Source organism: Cynocephalus volans, chromosome 2 (assembly GCF_027409185.1).
Source record: "Cynocephalus volans isolate mCynVol1 chromosome 2, mCynVol1.pri, whole genome shotgun sequence".
NCBI lineage: Eukaryota > Metazoa > Chordata > Mammalia > Dermoptera > Cynocephalidae > Cynocephalus > Cynocephalus volans.
In genome coordinates, this window is record NC_084461.1 from 169,918,657 (window position 1) to 169,938,323 (window position 19,667).

The 19,667-nt window shown below is 40.9% G+C and overlaps 1 protein-coding gene across 2 annotated transcripts in view; it reads right to left on the reverse strand.

Annotated features, from left to right (window-relative positions):
* DOCK5 (dedicator of cytokinesis 5) overlaps positions 1-19,667 on the reverse strand; it is a 207,396-nt gene that overhangs the window by 55,875 nt on the left and 131,854 nt on the right. For both annotated transcript variants that reach the window (XR_010022681.1, XM_063087796.1), the window contains exons 20-27: positions 19,478-19,567; positions 17,925-18,025; positions 16,062-16,196; positions 11,446-11,557; positions 10,648-10,718; positions 9,925-10,031; positions 7,062-7,198; positions 3,401-3,496 (exon numbers count right to left, since the gene is read on the reverse strand). Coding sequence is in view for 1 of the 2 variants with exons in the window: in XM_063087796.1 (XP_062943866.1) it covers positions 3,401-3,496; positions 7,062-7,198; positions 9,925-10,031; positions 10,648-10,718; positions 11,446-11,557; positions 16,062-16,196; positions 17,925-18,025; positions 19,478-19,567 (849 nt within the window). In the remaining variant the exon portion in view is untranslated. The remainder of the gene's footprint in view (positions 1-3,400; positions 3,497-7,061; positions 7,199-9,924; positions 10,032-10,647; positions 10,719-11,445; positions 11,558-16,061; positions 16,197-17,924; positions 18,026-19,477; positions 19,568-19,667) is intronic.

Genomic DNA, 19,667 nt, shown 5'->3' on the forward strand with positions numbered 1-19,667 from the left:
ATTCTGTTCCATTGATATATGTACTCTATTTCATGAGTCCAATACTATTTTAATTATTGTTTTTAAATCTGACAGGTAAGCTCTCCATTATTACTTCTGCTTGGCTATTCACTTATTTGTATCTCATATTTATTTTACTCTCATATTTTTGTGACTAAATTCAATGGAATTTTTCTTTACAATCTCTAAATAGCTACTGTTGTTATATAAAAAGGCCACTGGATATTGTTTGTTATTTTAAAATCAGCTAGAGTTTAATAAACTGATTCATTAGTTTTATTAAAATTTTAGTTAACTCAACTCTCTTGAGTTTTTGAGATGTGCTGGTGCTTTCAGCTAAAAATAATGACAATTATGCTAATTATTTTTCCTCTTTTTCAATATTTATATTTAGCATCTGCTTCTTGTCTTATTACATTGGCTAGCAATTATAGTGTTGAGATTGAACACTGAATTGTGTTGACATTAGTTCTCCTTTTTATGACCATTGAGTATAATGGTGTCTAGTGATTAAAAAATGTCTCCACATTTTCTTAATGTGGAGTAGATGTTACACTGATCATATACCATTTTAGCATCTATGGAGAGAATCATAAGGTTTTCCTTTTATTGAGTTGAGATATTTTATCAACAAATTCTCTAATATTTAACTATTCTTGAATATCTGGAATAAACATAAGCCATGTATGTTTTCTTTTTGTACATTTCTCTTTGCGACTGCGTCTGTGTCTCTTTGTACCTCTTTCCCATGCTTTTTTTTCCTTCTTATGTTTATCTTTCTGAAACATTCTACTTTGCTTCTCTTGGTATCTCTATCACTCCAAGGATCTAGGCTGTTCCTGCTTCCACCACCTTATTTTAACAAAAGCATGGCAGGGATACTGCCGCCTTTAATTCAAATCCTCTCCTTCTTCAAGTATATTATGCTAAAGTTATTGAATTAGTTAAGTAATAAAGGAGATAATAGATGATTTCATTCTTAAAAGAAACTGAATAGGTCAATTTAAATTCAGATATATTAAATATTATCTGTAAGCCAATACAGGTTGAGTATCCCTTCTGAAAAATGCTTGGGACCAGAAGTATTTCTGATTTTGAATTTTTTTTGAATTTTGTAATATTTGCATACATGTAGAAAGAGATCTTGAGGATGGAATCTATGTCTAAATATGGAATTCATTTATATTTCCTATACACCTTATATACATAGCCTGAAGGTAATTTTGTACAACATTTTAAATAATTTCGTGCCGAAGCAAAGTCTGTGTACACTAAAGCACGTGAGGTCAGGTGTGGAATTTTCCACTTGTGGTATCATGTTGGTGCTCAAAAAGTTACAGATTTTGGAACATTTCAGATTTCAGAGTAGAGAGATGGTCACCCTGTGTATTATTTCCTAACCATGCAGTTAGCAATCTGCCCTTCTTTATGTGCTCTTTAAATGCATGGTAGAAAGGGCTTGGCAACAGCAAATAATGGTACATCTAGTGTCTTTTCCTTAAATTTCACCAAATTTATAAAATAGTCTACAAGCATATCAATATTAACATATCTCGGTTCTTCAAATACTTTTTTCTTCTTGATTTGCTAAGTTGGACTCAGTCTGTTAGTAATTATGGTAAATTATGAAAGGATTAGTGAAGCAATGCTAATTCTTACAACATTCTTAATTTCTGCTTTTAAGCCTATAAATGATTCGACTAGTTTTCTCTAATAAGAATAAGTCATTCTTACGCTCTAATTAAAGATAGATCAGTTAGACTACATATTTTATTTTTGCATAATTAACAGCAATATTAACAGGGCCCAGAAATAAAGAGTAATTCATAGATATTAAGTTTTCTTCATGCTTTCTGATGGTAAATGAGTTAGGATTTCTTTGTCCACAATCCTACTGCACCCAAACTAAAAGATTTAATTTTATATGAGGAATTCTCCAATTTCCCTACACCTTTCTATATGAGGCTTGTTCCCTCAGACATTTCCTTGAGAGACAGATCCAGGATTAGCCCAGCTCAGTGTTAATCCTTTAATACAAGGTCAGGATCTGAATCCTTTTATAATGTTTTGGACTTGCTTGGGTTCTAATCTAGCAAAAAAAAGTTTTATTTGTAGTCTTTTCCCTTTGTTCTTACCTGAACCAGCTCTATCACCCTGATGTGATTCTTACAGGCACACCTAGGGTTTCTGCCCTGGCTGGGGCCTTTTCCTGGAAGGTCCTTCCCTAGGTACTCACGTGGCTCCCTCTCTCACCTTCTCCAAATTCTTGCCCAAATTTTACCCTCTTAGAGAAGTTATTCTTCATCACCTTATTTAAAGCTATAACTCCCCCACCCTGACTTTCCTTATCCTGGTCAATTTTTTTCTTCATTGCTTTGCCTCCTTCTGACAGACACTATATATTTTATTTTGTTGTGGTTGCCATTTCTAGAACATAAGTTGTTCAAGGGCAGTTATTTTTTTGTCTGTTTTGTTCACAGGTGTATCTCTAGTGTTCACAATAGTGCCTGGTTAACAGTAGTTTCTTAATTCGTACTTGTTGAATAAATGGTTTTCATTTACAGTAGCAATATGAGATAGTTCTTTTCCTATGTTACATAATTAAAATCTAACCTTAGCTTTTAATACTGCCACTAGAAGATACTTCACGTTAATCATGACACCACTTGGCCTTTCAGTAGTTACTTCTAGTATCAGTCATGCTTCTTACTGACATCTATTTAGATGTAGTAAATGTAAAAGAAGAGGCTAGTGTGATATGGTGCTATGGTTGGACTGTCCCTCCAAGCTCCTGTTGGAGCTGAATCCCCAATATGGTATCCAAAAGATGGGGCCTTTAAGAGGTGATTGGATCATGAGGAAGCTGCCCTCACTAATGGATAACAGGTTGATGGGTTGTCAGGGAGTAGACTGGGGGCTTTATAAGGAGAGGAAGAAGCAAATTAACATGCTCTTGCTCAGCCCTCTTGCCATGCGATACCCTATGCCACCTTGGGACTCAGCAGAGAGTTCCCACCAAGAAGAAGGCCCTCCCCACCAGATGTACCCCCTGAACCATGGGCTTTCTAGCCTCCAGACTGTAAGAAATGAATTTTGTTTCTTCATAAATTACCCAGTTCCAGGTATTCTGTTATAAGCAACAGAAAACGGACTGATACAATTGGCCTTTCTACAAGCATACTCATAAATTCCTTAAAACGTTGTTTATCCCTTGAACCAAAGGGACTGGGTGGTTCTATCAAGGGAAAATGATCTGTGGAGGGAAAACCCACATCAGAACCGAGATCTGCTCAGGGTCATAACCGATAAGCTGAGGCACGAGGGGACCAGGTGAAGCTAGGCTTAGACAGGTGGACGTGGAAGCTGCGGCAGCAGCGTGACCTGCCGAAAAGACACTCACGATGTGGGGAGACTGCCGGCTCATCCCAATCACCGTCCGGTTGACCCTCCTCAGCAGCCGCTCCATGATGAGCTGGATGTGCATGCCCGTGGGGCCCTGAGAAGGAAACACAGGATCAACAACCTTTCTTCTGCCTCAGTTCCACTTTCGGCAGAGAATCTGGGATGGACGAGTTTTCTCAGTAGATCTCATTCTGACTCTTCCCTACAAAGCCATCTTTTGTCCAAAAGGGAAAAATGGTTTCACGGAATAATATATAACTTTGCAAAGAAAAGCAGTTGAAAATAAATGGCTATAACTCTTAAGAGACGAATGTGGGTAGGCAGGGACAGGCACCTCCCCAATAGCCTAGATTGTTCAGGTTCACTGAGAGCTCACTGCAGCCACCAACGCAACGCATGATATAGGGGACCTCCATTAGCATGAGGTACTCAGTTCGGATGCTGAGCAGATTAGGTTGCCCAGGACAATAGGAACACTGTGGAAAGTGCAAGGCAAAAATACCAAGTTTCTGGCTACCTTCTGTGTAGGGGGAAAAAAATCAAGAAATTTAAGTTGAGGGGATCATTATGGAGTGAATGTTTGTGTCCTCGCCAAATCTTTATGTTCAAGCCCTAACTCCCAATGTGATGGTGGTAGGAGATAGGGCTGTTGGTAGGTGACTATGGTCAGATGAGGTCATGAGGGTCGGGCCTCGGTCTGATGGGATTAATGCTCTTATTAGAAGAGGTACCAGAGAGTGTTTCTCACTATCCACCATGTGAGCACACAGAAGATAGCTGTCTGCAAGCCAGGGAGAGAGCCTCACCAGAACCCAACCATGCTGGCACCCTGATCTCAGAGTTCCAGACTCCAGAACTGTGAGAAATGAATTTCTGTTGTTAGCTCATACATTTAATAATGCTTATGGTGAAAAAAGTACCAACGTGACCAACAAAAAATGATTGGACTTACTACTTTAACAGAGATCTAAGATCAGTAATTTTGAATGTCCCTGTTTATGACAGGGAACATTTTGGGGAAGACAAAGCAAAAAACAAAAAACAAAACCCCCCAAAACAAAAACAAACCAATTAGATCTCCCTGCACAGAATTTAAATACATTGGAGTCATTTCCAGAGAGTCTTTCTGGAGATGAGAAAGAAAGTAGAGATATAATATATTAAAAACAGGATCAGAAATGGAAGAGACACATAAGCCATCATCTAGAAGGATTTCTAAATATTATTGAATAGGAAACTGAAGCTCTGAGAGATTTGCCTAAGGACAAACTGCTACAAAGTGGTAGTACTGACTAAAACCCAAATGCTCTGATTCCTATGTTTCAGATTAACTTTGGATCATAGACGATGTTCTTTCTAGAACATGGATCCTCGGCTAAACCAAAGTGCATAGTACACTGTTGCCAAATTTATAGGGCTTAGAGCTTGATTTTACTATTTTAAAGAACTACTTTTTTAAAAAAGGGTTACTTTTCAAAAAAAAAATTTACTATGTTTATAATATGATTAGTCACATTTATTTATTTCCTATAAAGTCCTTGGTTAGGAACCAAATCCCTAATCACAAAATTCCTTGGGAAAATTTATCCTATTTTATAATGTGGTTTCTATGAGCACATTGAATCAAAAAAAGGGGAATGACCTATAATGAATAAATACCAAATAAACGAAGTAAATAGTAAGGGGACTCCAGGGGCTCAGGGAAGTAGCTGGAGAAAGCAATGGTGTCCTCGTGTGCTTCTGAGGCTGAGGCGTGGACTGGCAGAAATGCAGAAGTGTCCGTGTAAATGACCAGCAGGAGAAAGCCAGGATGTGGCTGCTGTGGATTGAACTGTGTCTCCCCAAAGTTTAATGCGTTGGAAGCTTGGTCCCTACTGTGACTGTGTTAAGAGGGTGGGAAATCCTATTATGGTAATTGAAAGGCGGGGCCTTGAAGAGGTGGTTAAGTTGATGGCTTACTGGTGGTCATCGGTGTAGTTCTGAGGGACTTAAAAAGACAGCATGTGAGAGTCTCTCTCTCTCTGCTCTGCAATCTCACAATGTGATACCCTGTGCTGCTGAAGCCACCACCAAGGAAGGCCTTCATCAGATGTGTTCCCTGGATTTTGGACTTTCCAGCCTCAGAAACTGTAAGCAATAAATTTCGTTTTCTTACAAATTACCCAGTTCTGAGTATTTATGTTATAAGCAACAGAAATGGACTAATACAGTGGCCAAACTCTGGTGGACCCTGACAGGTAAGCTCAGGATTTAGCTATGGGAAAAGGTCCGGAATGTTCTTCATGGCAGAACTAAATCCAAAGATACTGTTAAGAGAAAGGGTTTAGGCAAAAATGAGTGATTTCCCTGTTCTGTGGGAACATCTATGCCACGCAGCCATCATGGGGGTGGTGACTGTGGTTTGGAGCAAGGTATCTTTTCTTCTGAGCCCTCAACTGATCAACTGAACACATTCTGCAAAGTTCTCCAGCTTCCCTGTTGGGGGCTCTGCAGAGGCCTGTGGGCTGTGCTATCTCTAGGCTGGTTCAGCCCCATGTTTTCAGGGTCAGGGGGGTGACTAGATCAGAGAAAGATGCCAGATAAGAAAACACATAATTTCAACTAGGCCCCAGAGAAGGCATCAGTGTCAGAGAGAAAATAAAAATGCAACTTCTCAGAAACTCAGGAATACCTACAATAGTGTTGTTAGGCACCAGGGGTTAAGAGGGTAGAGGCTTCAGCATGAAAACAGAAAGCCTTCAAAGGGCTTTGGTTCTTAAAAGAACTCACAAGGGTCTCAATGGTGTTCAAATTTGGTAAGCCAGGAAAATCAGCCAGGGGAGGCCCCAGTGATAAGCTGACTTCATCTGGACCTAGATCTGCACAGGAGGCTCTGGTCTCTCCAATGTCCTCTAAAATGGGCACAACCCAATATCCAGGCTCTAAACTGCCTGGGACAGGCAAGGCCATGGAGTCCATCCTGTCCTGTGCAACAGGGCCAGTGTGAGCTCTGGCTCACATCAATGATGACTCTGTCAGAGTGAGCAGGACTGAAGCCATGTTGGGACTTAAAACCATATGGGCTCTAAAAAATTTTGAAAGGACAGAATTTTTTTCTTGGCATGCTCTGAGTTCCCTGTTTCCCATGGTTATTTGACATTTTGAACTTTGGTTATGGGGCAAGATGACATTATTTACATGAATGTAAAGTTGTTTTCCAGTCAGCCTGGAGCTGCAGACTTGCATGTGCTATCCAGACCCTGGGAAGCCAAGAAAGACATCAATGGTTATTCTGATTCCACCCTCCAGCAGGACCCTGAGATAACAGCAAGGATGTGAGCAGAAACCAGATGGAGCCTTGGTGAGACCTTGCACCTGGCTCCTTGCACGGAGCCCCCATGGCTCACATCCCCCTCCCTCCTGCTTTTCGCTTACCACATTCCATTCCCTTAGCCTGTCCTTAAAAACCCCTCGGTATATCTGAGTCTTTGGGATGGTTTTAGCCTGGCCATTCTCTTTCAGTATACTGGAGAGATGGGTTAGCCCAACATCTCTCCTTGGGTCAATGGTATTCCTGAATAAAAGCTGACTTTCATTTTCACCAACATTTGGCTTTTGTGTGGTTTGCTTCTGAAAGGGGGCAGGCAGCTGGACCTGTGTGCGGTAACGACTCAACTCACCACATCCTTCCTGTCCAGCACCTCCAGGATGCTGCTCAGCAGCTGAGAGCTGGCCTCATGGTCAGGCCTGCTGGAGTGGTCGTCCAACTGGCCACTGAGCTGGTCCGTCAGCAGCGGCAGCAGCACGTCTCTGCATTCTGAGAAAGGGAAAACACGGCTTGCATGTGCAGCGCTACCTCCTGAATTGCCCAGCTCCCTTCTGCAAGTCTCCCTGTGCCTGTTCCCGTGGCTCCAGGCTCTGGAATCAGCCCTACAGGGACGGAGTCCCTCCAGGTCACGGAGGAGCATGTGGTTTCAGGCCTGGAACTTTAGCCTTGTCACTGCATTCAACAAACTAAGAAAATTACACTCCCACGGGGACATGTGAGGATGTAGCAAAGTGTTTATAAAGTATTGAACAATTTCTTCAGCTCCTTAAAATGCCAACCTGATGCGTGAAACCTAAGTCATGTTAAACTAATAAAACTAAGCAAGTCACACACTTTTTCAAAAATTATTTCACCTATTGGAGAAAATTTATTATAAAATTCCTATAAATGCTGAGCTTCCCTAGTACATTTCCTGGGACTCCCGGACATGGTGCTCATGTCTTTCCAGGCAGGTGGATTACAGAAAGTAAGGTATGATCTATTAAGTCTTCCTACTGGGATCTTCACTATTATAAAACATTATTATGATGAGTCCAGCTACTCTGACCACTACAGAAATGACTATTAACAGTGACATGCTTCCTCTAATCAGAACTATCTAGCGTACACTTGCTCTTGATGTGGAATATACTAAAAAGCATACGTACTTCACAGGGCCTGGTTTTCCAAAGCCTTGCAGTTTCAAATATTGACCTTGCAAGGACAGGAAATTTTCCTCAGGCTATAACTCTCTGGTATGAGATAAAGATTGTGGCACAGCAAGGTTGCTGGCTCAAGGACAGACTAGTTACTGATTGTTATGTAAAGATACTGAGAAACTGCTAGAGAGAGAAGGAATGTTTGCTAAATCAAGCCTTTGTTAGTAGATCACTTAATTGCCTAACAGAATGTCATCTGATTTGTTTTTACTGAATGTTACCAGTTTCTATTGTAAAACTTGTAAAATTGTACTTAGCAAAACCCCATCTATGTCTCTTCCTATAACTTGCTGGTCTGGAGAATAAATGCAGGAAGAGAACCTCAATTCATGGTTAATTTCCCAAATAGAAGAAATGCCTCACGCTTGAGGAAGTTCTGGGATATTAACCCCTTTCTGGGGCTTCGCACTGCTCAAAAGAGATGGGCTTTGAGTAATCTTTGGCGGCTCTGTCAACCAGAGGAAAAGGGGTGACAAATCTGTGGGAGGCAAAGCAACACTCTTGTGCTCAAACACCCACCCCACCATTTGTCACAATGATCCTTAGAGGCAGAAATCATCATAGCACATTAAGATGTTTAGTTGTATTTTTTTTTTTTTTTTAAAGATGACTGGTAAGGGGATCTTAACTCTTGACTTGGTGTTGTCAGCACCATGGTACCTCAAGTGAGCCACAGGCCGGCCCTGTATTTATTTTTTATTTAAAAGCACTCATTTTTTTGAAGACATTATCTCTACCACCAACTATGTCCTAGGAACATTTGAAATTTCTTTTTTTCTATTTTTGACATTTTTCTTTTTCTTTTCTTTTCTTTCTTTTCTTTTCTTTTCTTTTTTTTTTTTTTTTTTTGCAGCTGGCTAGTACAGGGATCCAAACTCTTGACTTTGGTGTTACAAGGTAATGTTCTCTAACCAACTGAGCTAACCGGCCAGCTCCATTTGAAATTTCTAAGCACAAATTCATAGGGTCAGAAAATATCAGAGCCAAAAGGAGGCTACTGATACAATCTAGTTCAAGTCCTTCCATCCATAGAAATGGAAGCTGAGACTTAGAGACAGTTACTCATTTGTCCAAAGTGACATAACTATCCAGGGGCAAGGCAAAGAGGGCCCTCCCACCAACAATCCACCCAACTTTCCAAATTCCAAGGAGTCCTGCTGGCCTCCAGACCCCAGGCAATGTACACAGCTAACATGAAGTCACCCTCTGGGACTCCCTGGCCTGGTGGAAGCTCCAAAACAGGTTCACACAGCTGCCCCACTCTAGCAAGTCTTGGTTTATGGGTAGGGACCAGAAATTGGGCCACCTCCTCATATCAGCTTTGGGACAGGGGCACAATGATTTAGACTTGGTGGCTACATGCTTGACTCTACTTACAAAATGAAAAGAATTTTTATCAGTGTGTTTTCTCTTCCCTCACTAACGCCCTCCTCCCTTCCTAGGGTCATACTGGTAATCTGGCTCCCCTGCCCCCTGAAAACAAACCTAACAGTGTTGGTCAGTTTCCATGCTGTAAATACTTCCACCACAGTCAATTTCCAGCTACTAATGTGACATCAGCAAACAGGGAGTTGAGAAGAAATGCACAAAATCAGCTCTCCTGAGCCAGTACACTGGGACCCAGCAAACCATTGTCTCCCCACCCGTGGTTTTTCAGGTTACGCAATAAGTATAGGTCAAAGAAGATGAATTTGTTTAAAGGGACGATCTTTCCTGCTTGCCTGTTACTCTCTAGGGTTGCTCTTTTGAGGAGAAAGTTCTCAAATTAATGAACCACTTGCTGATTGTTCTAACCAAAGATTAAAGAAAACATGATTTTGCTCTTTTAGAAACTATTGAACTGACTTCAGCTTCTCTTAAAACCAGTCTCCCAGGAGGTCCTTCAGTACCAACAAACAACTGGAAAGGACATTACTGACACTAAAAAAAAAAAAAAAAAAAAAAAAAGGAAAGTATTGGCCGCAGGAGACATAAGGCCAGAATCTCAGTATGCAGCAATTTCTGCTGGAGACTTACCTGACTGCTGAAAAAGACTGCTCTCCACTATCTTGGTCATGCAGTTAAGTTTCTGCCGCACTAACTGGTTGTCAGGAATGCTCTGAATAAACTTGCAGAAGAGCTCACTGTAAGAGAAACCCGACGGTCAGTGTTTTCCTTCTGCCAAGTTGAAGGCATCATTACAAACTTTTCTCCCCCACTGTAAGATGTGGACGTGGAGAAGTTTAACTGGAAAACTCCCAAATGACCTAAGACCATGCCTCCAGGAAGCAACAGGGACAGTATTCCTTGCTCCCTAGAAGGTTAGCTCTGCTTAACAGCTGACTCTACTTAAACTGCCCAAGTACATCCATGTCCACCATCACTTTCCAGACCTGTCTTAATGCTCAACATCTGAAAAATGTCTTTCCAGGGTAACTGCACCTGAATGTCCATGGCAGTGTGAGTTTGCGTTCCTGGGGCCTTAGGCACCAGGCCAGGTGCGTATCATCGTGTCCTTTCTTTTGCACTTAATTTTAGGACCATGTGTCTTGTTTCCCCAGACAAAGTGCAGACCTCTCTCAGGGCAGGCTTTGTGTGTTCTTTTATAATCTTCCACCGAACTGAGCACAAACAGGTGTTCAGTTAATACTGGGTACAAAAGTAAAAGGATGTGCAGGAGCCCAGGCTCCATCCAAGGAGGGATTTAAGTCCCCTGGTCTCTGTTAAACTTAAGGAACAAAATGTTTTTTTGCTATTTACCTGAGCTCAACAGGATCAAACACAAGTTTGACATCATTAATTATGCTAGGAAGGTACTTCAAAGCTGCCCCCTGTAAGAAAAACACCAAAAGCAAATTCAAAGGTACAGAATTTACTGCTTAATCCAAGGAAGAAAAGGCTGACCATGGAACTAAAACAGGGAACTGGACACAGATACCCTTACAATAAAAATCAAAGCTGATGTTGCTATGCACAATCTCCTAAGTGAAACCTTTTTCCTGAAAATGCAGGAGGCTCACTTTACTGTCTTCCCTACCAGCAGGCACTGTCCATTTGGAATTCATTTTTCTATCTAAGGGGGGAGTTAAATTCTTAAAGTCTCCCTTACAAAGTTGCCATAAAGAGCAAAGAATAAAGTTCAAATCTGAGTCTTCATGGATTATGCATTTCACATTTTAAATGAACTGATGATGAAGAAGATAATGGTGACTTTATGATTCTGGGAAGAAAGAAGGAAATAAAGATAAAAAATTGTCATATGTAACAGCATCATGATCAGTTTGCTGAAATCAGGGGTCAAACAGGGGTCTCGACGGCCATTCAAAGGATGTCTAAAAAGGCAGCTTGTGTTTGGCAAACTGACATTTGAAAATACATGTGTACCAAAAAGTTAGAATGTGGGTTTTTTCTTTTGCTTCTATACATCATATTAAAATTCATAAGCCATCCATGAACCAAGATTCAATTGTTTTTCTCCCACCATAGCCAGTTCTATGTTGTCCTGACCATCCTCACCGACAGCCCTAAAGGAGCTACCCACACTGATGCCATGCAGACCTTGATCTTGACAGCTTCCTCCAAGGGCCTGTCCATCAGCGTATTGAAAGCAAGAAATAACTGGCGGATTGAATTATTAAATTCATCTCCATCTTCGCTCTGGCCATAAAATCTTAAAAGGAAAAAGAGAAAAGCAGTTGTGTTTGCCATCTTTACAAGAAACTTTAAAATAGATCTGTTGCCTTAAAAAACAATGCTGGAGGCTCAGTGCCTTGCTGGCCACAGAAAGACATCATGGGGTGCTCTAAGATGGTTTAAAGGGGACTCAGAGTCTGCCCAGTAATCTGAGAAGACATTATCATCTGGACAAGTACAGAGTAGTAATTCGTAAGTAAAGTCCTAACGCAGGGCTGGTCCACTTGAGAGAGTATCAGCCAGTTGACAGGGACTACCCTCAAACTGTCTGAAAGGCCCCAGTCTTGGTGATGCCCCTATCCTAGTGGCTTGTGGGCATTTCTGGTAGGGAAGAGAGAACAGCAGGAAGTTGCCGCACCTGAAGCAGCGGGTGAGCCCTGCATACCACGTGCCTCAACTCATCTGTAGAACGACCAATGTGCAGGGGCCTCACCCCAGTGAACTTCCCGGACACACCACCCCTGGCACATTCTGCCCCCCAGGCCTCACTCCTTCCCTCCTCCTGCACTGTCTCACCCTAACTAAGCCCTCGTCATTTGAGCTGAGGATTCAGACAATGGAGAGAGAAGCAAATCAACCCAGAAAGGTTCTGAACCCAGCCCAGAACCACTAGCGGCCGTTCTATCCACTGAACTGCCCATGCTGCTGCTGACCTGCGGTGCCTCAGTCCTCACAGATTAAATACTCTGTTGGTCTTAATCAGATTTGTCCATTAATTCAAAAGTTCGTTCCTTCTCACAAGTCATCGAGAAGTCTTTGGCCAATTTCTCCAAAACACCAAAGTCCCAAATGGTAGCGCATGTGCATAGACACTAGGTGGCAACTGCACCACTACTGGTCAAGAGTAGGGACAGCTTGAATTCAGAATTTTATACATACACTCAAACACATGCACACATGCATACATTTAAACTAGTTACCTCTATTCAGTTATTCTTTACATGGTACCCAAGGAGTATGAACTACCCTGAGAAAATTGTTCAATCAGAGGGTTATTAGTCATTCTCAATTCATCCACTTGGCAGAACTAGAAATGAATTCTGTTTGCAATTTAATCCACAAAGTGTCTCAAGATTAACATACTCAAAAATTTTTAAAAAGGAACATACCCAAAGCAGAACTCACCTGACTTTCCTACTCATCTATCAGTATTTGGAATACTGATACTACAAATAGTGGTGCTAGTGGCTATTTCAGCAACTAGCACCACTATCCACCCAAAGCCTAAAAGTTATCTCTGATTCCTCCCTTTCTCTCATCGTCCCGTCAAATCTAACAGCAGGTCCTATCAAGCTCTTCCTCCGAATCAGTCCACTCTCTCCACCTGCCTCCAAGATGGAGCCACTGCATCCCACACTTTAACTACAACAGCATATCCAGTGACCGCCGGCTTTCATTCTTAGCTTTCTAGAATACATTTCCCATACAAGAGACAAGGGAATCATTTAACATGGAAGCCAGATTTTATTACTTCCCTAATTGAAATCCCCCAATGGCTTCCCACCACATTTGGAAGAAAATCCAAGCTCCTTTTGATGCCTACATGTCATTTGTCATTTGCCAGCCACTTTCCTTCTCCCACTTTCTCTGTGCTCCAGCAACATGGGCTTCTCTTTACTACTTACACGTGACACGTTAGGGGCCCCTGCAGTACCCTGGCATTTAGCAGGTCCTGCTCCCCAGGCCACTCTGTCCTGAGATCTCCAGAGACCACTGCTCATCTCTCAGATTCAGCTCAGATGCCCACCCCAGAGGCACCTTCTCTGTCCAGCTCAGACCGAGCAACCTTCCCTGGTGGCTCCACCAAGTCACCACTGCCTTCACAGCCCTGTTCTGAGATGACTGGCGGCAAGATTCCTGCACTGATACAGAATACCTGGCACTCTATGTATGTGACTTAAAAAACAACAACAACAACAAAAAACTAACAACATAAGACTGAGGGATTAAGATGAAGCTTCTTATTGTCCTATTGTGGGAAATTTACAATTGCCCCTTGGTGTCTTGCTAATTGAGGTAAACTCCAGTCAGGGAATGAGCTCAGAAGGGGAATGTGAGCTCTGGTGAGGGCGACCGGGGGAGGTGAACCAGGTAGAATTTCACAGGCGGCCCCCACGCGGCCAGCACACTCATGTGCCTTTCAAATCTAAGCAATCGGAGCATGCACACAGCCAGACTCCATTCCCAGCTCATGCTCACCTTCAACGAGAAAACACCAGGGGAAAAATGACCATGAACAAGCTCTTGGGGACCAGGCTCAATAAAGCAACTCTCTTAATTTCACGAGGTCCTGAATCATCCTAATCTTTCACTTTCTGTAGTTATACTGTCTAATGTCTAAATGATAACCCAATGTCTAAATGATAACCCCGACCAGGTGCTTGGACATTATAACGGGTGACTGAACTAATGAATCATCAATGTAAAAATCTATTTTAATTTCATACATTAAGGTTTTCTTTCTGTAGTTTTATGACGATTTTTACTACTGGTTTTCTATGTAAACAAATTTTGGGGTACAGGAATGTTCCCTTAGCAGAACACTCCATGCCCCAACTATTCTGAATATGTGAAAACTTAATATAATTAGAAAATTCAATGAATTAACTTTAAAAGAAGACCTTCTGAAGAGAAAAAGAATATAGAGACTGTGCATAAAGTATTTGCTGAAAAAACACTGCTCACTTCCATCAGGGAAGGAGGGAGAGTTGTTTAGCCAGTGGGATTTTAAAGTCATTAAGCATTTTTAAAAACAATAAAAAAGTATATATTCATTGCAGAAACTTAAAAAATGCATAAAAAATAGAAAAAAATAATAAAAACAATATAAATAAAAAATAAAATTGAAAATGCAGAAAGAGTAAAAACATAAAGAATGAATGAATTACAACCCTGCCACCTGAAGTTTTAATCCTATTACAGTTTTAGTAGGTGATTTATCCAGTCTTCCTTTCTTTACATATTTCAAACATATATATATATATATATATATATATGTATATGTGTGTGTGTGTGTGTGTGTGTTTTGGGGGGGGAGCAGTCAGTTGGCATATGGATCAAACCCTGGACCGTGGTGTTTTCAGCACCACACTAACTGGCCAGTCCTAAAACCTATATTATTTTGAAAATGAGATCATACTGTACTTATGCTTAACACCTTAGTTTTATCATTTAAGAATCTATCGTGCTCATCTTCCCTCATTAACACACTCTACATTTGAAAGGACTGAATGTACATATTTAACAATCTTTTTTTTCATGCATGCCTGATAGTTTTCATTCCATAAGATAAATTTCTAGAAAAATGTGATACTTTTTTTCTTCTCCTTTTTAAAATAATTTTTATTAACAGTGCCAAATTTTTGTCCTTAAGAAATTATATCCCTATTAGTATTAAAATTAAAATACAGGGCCAATTTTTATCCAATGTCACCAAAGGACCAAGATTTTTAATCTTTATTAAATATATATTTAAAAGATGGTGTATGTGTAATGCAATCTTGTGATAGTTGAATATAAACATTTTTTAAAAAATGTGATTGATCATTTGAATTTTTTCTTTTACAAATTTGCTTTTGTTTTCTATTGTTTAAGGCTATTTATCATTCTTTTACTGATTTACAAGAGCTTTTAATCAGGAAAGATATTAACATTTCATATGTACTATATGTTGCAAACTTTTTTTCTAGGTTAATTATTTGCCTTTAATTTTGTTTATGTTTTTAAAACATACAGTTAAAAGAAATGCTCAAATTTATAACACTTTTCTTTCTGTCCTATAAACAAATTTTAACAGTTTGAAAATCCAGCTGTTTTTGAAGGGCAGGGAAGTCCTTGGGGTTGTGGGAATCTTCTAAAAAGGTACTTCCTCTTTTGTGGTTTCTTCTATTTTTTGTTTTTGGCACCTGGCTGATACAGGGATCTGAACCCTTGATCTTGGTGTTGTAAGCACCACACTCTACATAGTGAGCTAACCAGCCAGCCTGTTTCTTCTACCGTTGATAGAGTAGTTATGTTAGGAATCCAAACAAGAGAATTATCCTATTTCTACAGATTAGTCTGCCAAGGTAGCTAAGTTTGGTGTCCGCAAAGAAATACTAATCTCAGCAAACATCTTCCTTTGACAACTGTCACCCTCTCCTACAACAATAGATCACGATCTTAGATTTATACCCCCATCATCATCACGAAGCCACCTGCTGTATTAAATACCATCTTGCCACAGGAACCTGCCTCCCTCGAGGTGATGTCACCAACACAGGCTTCTAGCAAGCAGCACATTTAGTCACCCACATCCCTGAGTCTTGCTAATCCAAAAGGACTTCTCATAGACCTTCTCCAACATCTTCAGCCCTGAAATTTTGAAATTTAGCAGTTCCAAGTCCCAGCTGCTCACAGAGCTGCCCATGAGTGTGTGGAGTAAGGGAAACCCCACAGAGAAAGCACAGATAGCGCCAACGTCTTCCTGTGGTCACCATTACCTCAAGTAGAGTACACGTGACTGGATGATGAATCTAAATAAGTACTTCAAGGCTTTCAAAGCAGCAAACAGCAATTCTGTCTTGCTGGAGTCATCTGCGTTAGCCACATAAAAGTTCAGTACCTTGGAGAGTTTCCTTAAAAAGGTGAGAAAAAAAATTCAGGCAATTGGCAACATGGTACTCGGAGACATGCGGAATTCTATATACGAAGGGAACTTCACATACTGGGAAGAAGTCCTAACTCTAACAATATCTTCTAGAACATGCTCTGAACATGGAAAGCAACTCCTTTGCAATTTATTTTCTTCATCTCCAGTCTAGGTTTCAAACAACCTTTCTGTTTAGAAATACTGGAAGGTGTCCTTCTCTTTGTGGGGTTTAAAAGAAGGATTAAGAAATGAAAGAGTTGAAGGGATCCATATCACAAGGATATTTTAATCTCTGGTAGGTAATACAGACATATTCAGATGCTCTTGTAAGGGAGGGATTATGCTTGCATGAGGTAGGCACCTTAAAAGAAGTCTAGTTCCTTCTATTCTGCCCAAACTTTTTGAGATCTATAAATACGGAGCCAGATGGAAACCTGACTGGGTGCAGGAAGAGGCACTAAAGCTGACTGCCAATTTAGAACACCACAGTTCTGAGGATCTCAGCAAATACAACCCCCTTGGGGTCTTAGATTGCTCTTTATCTTGTGCTAACTCAGACTTTTGAGGGCACTGATTCTTAAACTTTCCTTCTGGGAATCCCTGAGCTTGCCTAGAATTATAAAAAAAATGTCCAAAGAAAACATGTAGAATTAATCAAGTCTTGCAAATAAACCCAGATTTTACCACCTGGGTGTTGCATTTGGCTGGTTGTCACTAAGATCCACAGTGATAGGATTTCCTCACTTGTAGCAACTGCCCACTTGGGATTTGAGGCTATGGGGTGGAAAGAATCTTATCACTGGCATTACATGGCTTCTTTAATCCAACGGGCATTACAACCATGTCAGCTGGTGACCGTGCTTCATGAGACCTCTTTTATGCAACTTGTGTTCTTGTATCTTCATGCAAATAAAATGGAGAAATTTCTTGTTTGGTTTAGAAAAAGATACCAGGGATCAGTGATCTGACCTGTGATCAGCCAGCAGTCACTAGCATGATCTGGCATAAGCCATTGTCCGAAAGATCATTTACCAATCTCAGCAACATTTGTCACTATTTATTGCATTGCTCTGCACAATATCTTTTTTATCCATTGCTCTGCAAGGGGCTAGGGGGTGACAGGCCACATACAATGCCACGGTGAGCTGGGCACTCCAGGGCACAGTGCAGAGAGGACATTAGTTGCATTTCTTAGTCAGGGGCTCATGAAGGACACCCCAAAAAGGGCACATTATGGAAAAGGTAGAGCCCTCCCTCTCTTATGCAAAGAAAGAAAAATCAAATCTTCTTATAGCCTTTGAGTAATAAATTCTACAAAGCACCTGTTCGCCTATCAGACTTGTTCTTACCTAATCACTGTTTGTGCCCGTTGGTGCCTCACACCACTCCCACCAACACCGAGGTCCTAATTTCCTGAGTTTGGTCATTCTGCTCCTACCTGGCACTGACACTTCACTATACATTCTGCATTCTTAAACAGATGGAGCCTTATCTCTTCTGTAACTTCCCTGAAGGAAGGGCCTGAACTTGATACCTTTTCCAGGGTTAGAATAACTTAGATGGTTCCTTCTTTCCACCAGGAAGCTTACAGCAAAGTTCTGTACTTACAAGCACATTTATTGCACACAGGTCCCCTCTCATTTCTCAGCAATTCAGCCCTAAGAACAAAAATCCAATAACCCAACAACTCGCAGGTCCCTTGAGTCATACTTACACATAGGCCAGAGTGGCACTGAAGTGCTTGTAAATGTAGGTTTCAAGTACAGGATTAAAATGCTGGAACTTGATATCTCCTATCAGTGAAATAATAAATACCTGCCAAAGGTGAGAAATATAAATAATAGCACCGTACAACCCCCAGGCACATTGTCAACAGTGGACTTTAACATCTCGGGGCCTTCCTCTCATTTGTAATCATTTTTACAGCATTCTCAGTCTATCTTTCCAGAGCTGAAGTTAAGTCTCCGAGTTTACATTTATTTAATATGAACAGAGAGACTGTGCTAAATGCTATGAAGAAACCAGTACAAGCAAGCAAACTTGGCCTCAGGGGACTTACTGTCTCAAAGAGAGGGTGGTCAGCGCACAGGTGACCTAAGTCAGGGAAGAAAATGTGACAGAAGGAAGGAGGCTGTGGAATGGGGTTTTCTCTAGCCCAAGGATGCAGCTAACATTGCATGACGTTCTCCTGAGTACAGTGTGCATGCCCCCAAGAACTGAACTTCATCAGACTTTTGTTATCCAATTCCCCCTGTGCATGTTACCTCTTATCGCTATCAGGTACATAATCTACAAAAAACTACACTGTTCCTATGTATGACAGAGGAGTGCAAAGGCAAGGGGCACTGGGACTTCCATATATGCCACTGCCAGCTGCTCCATCCCACAATTTGCCTCCAGACCTTGTCCCATGGCGTCCATAACCATAGTCTCTCTTTCCCATGACCTGACCGACATCGGGTCTGATCTCACCTGGGTGACATCTTCCCTCTTTATCTTCCATCCTTAGCTTTAATGCCCTGACTACTCCCTGAGCTTACCAATTTCTCCCAGATGGTGAATGACCCAAAGCTGCAATTTGCCTTCCTCCTTAGCTGCAACATTCGCATAAAATCTTTTCCTGAACTTTCACCCCAACAATGAGAAAACAATGTTTGGTTGGGATATTTTGCCTTCCTCCCTTCCACGGCCACCTCTGGTCTCCCTTCCATGGCCACCTCTGGTCTTCCCAGATTCTGATATCACTTATCCTTGTTATGGTTTCAGTTCTTGGAATGGGTTGTGAGTTTAAGTACTTTGTGTGACAAATGTAACTGTCTGCTGGGTTGTATACTGTGCCCCATGAGCCTAAGATGCATCTCTGATTTGTGGATTCAGTCTTCCTTATGTGAACACACAAACACACACATAAACGACATGCAGCAATCTTCTTGGTTAATAGCATCACTTGGTTTATGACTAGACAGTGGTAAAGCAAGTTAAACTGGTTTCTGGTTTCTAACGTAATTAAGCACCTCGCTTTCCCTAATGAGAAAGAGAAAGCATATCAAAAAGTGATGCCTAACAGGAAACAAAGAAATAAAGGTCTGGAATACTAGTCATTTGTTTCTAATTTTAGTTCTAGGAATTTAGCCTAAAGAAAAAATCAGAGAGATGTATGCAAATACTTATGCAGGAGGATACTCATTGCAATTGCTTATAATAGGGAAATATGGAAAACTACACAGTTTCAAGAATAAACACTAGTTAATATGATTAACTGCTTACCAGTGCATCAAACACAAGGAAGTCATATGTTTCATTGTCTGACATTTCCATCATTATGTTAAAGAGTGCATCTAATGTATCTTGCAAAAACTGAAGATAAGAAAAAAGAGAGGTTATTTTGGTGCTTTCATTCAGCTCCATACTGCGGAAATTCGGGGACAATTAGGTTTCAATAGAATAGTTTTTAAAA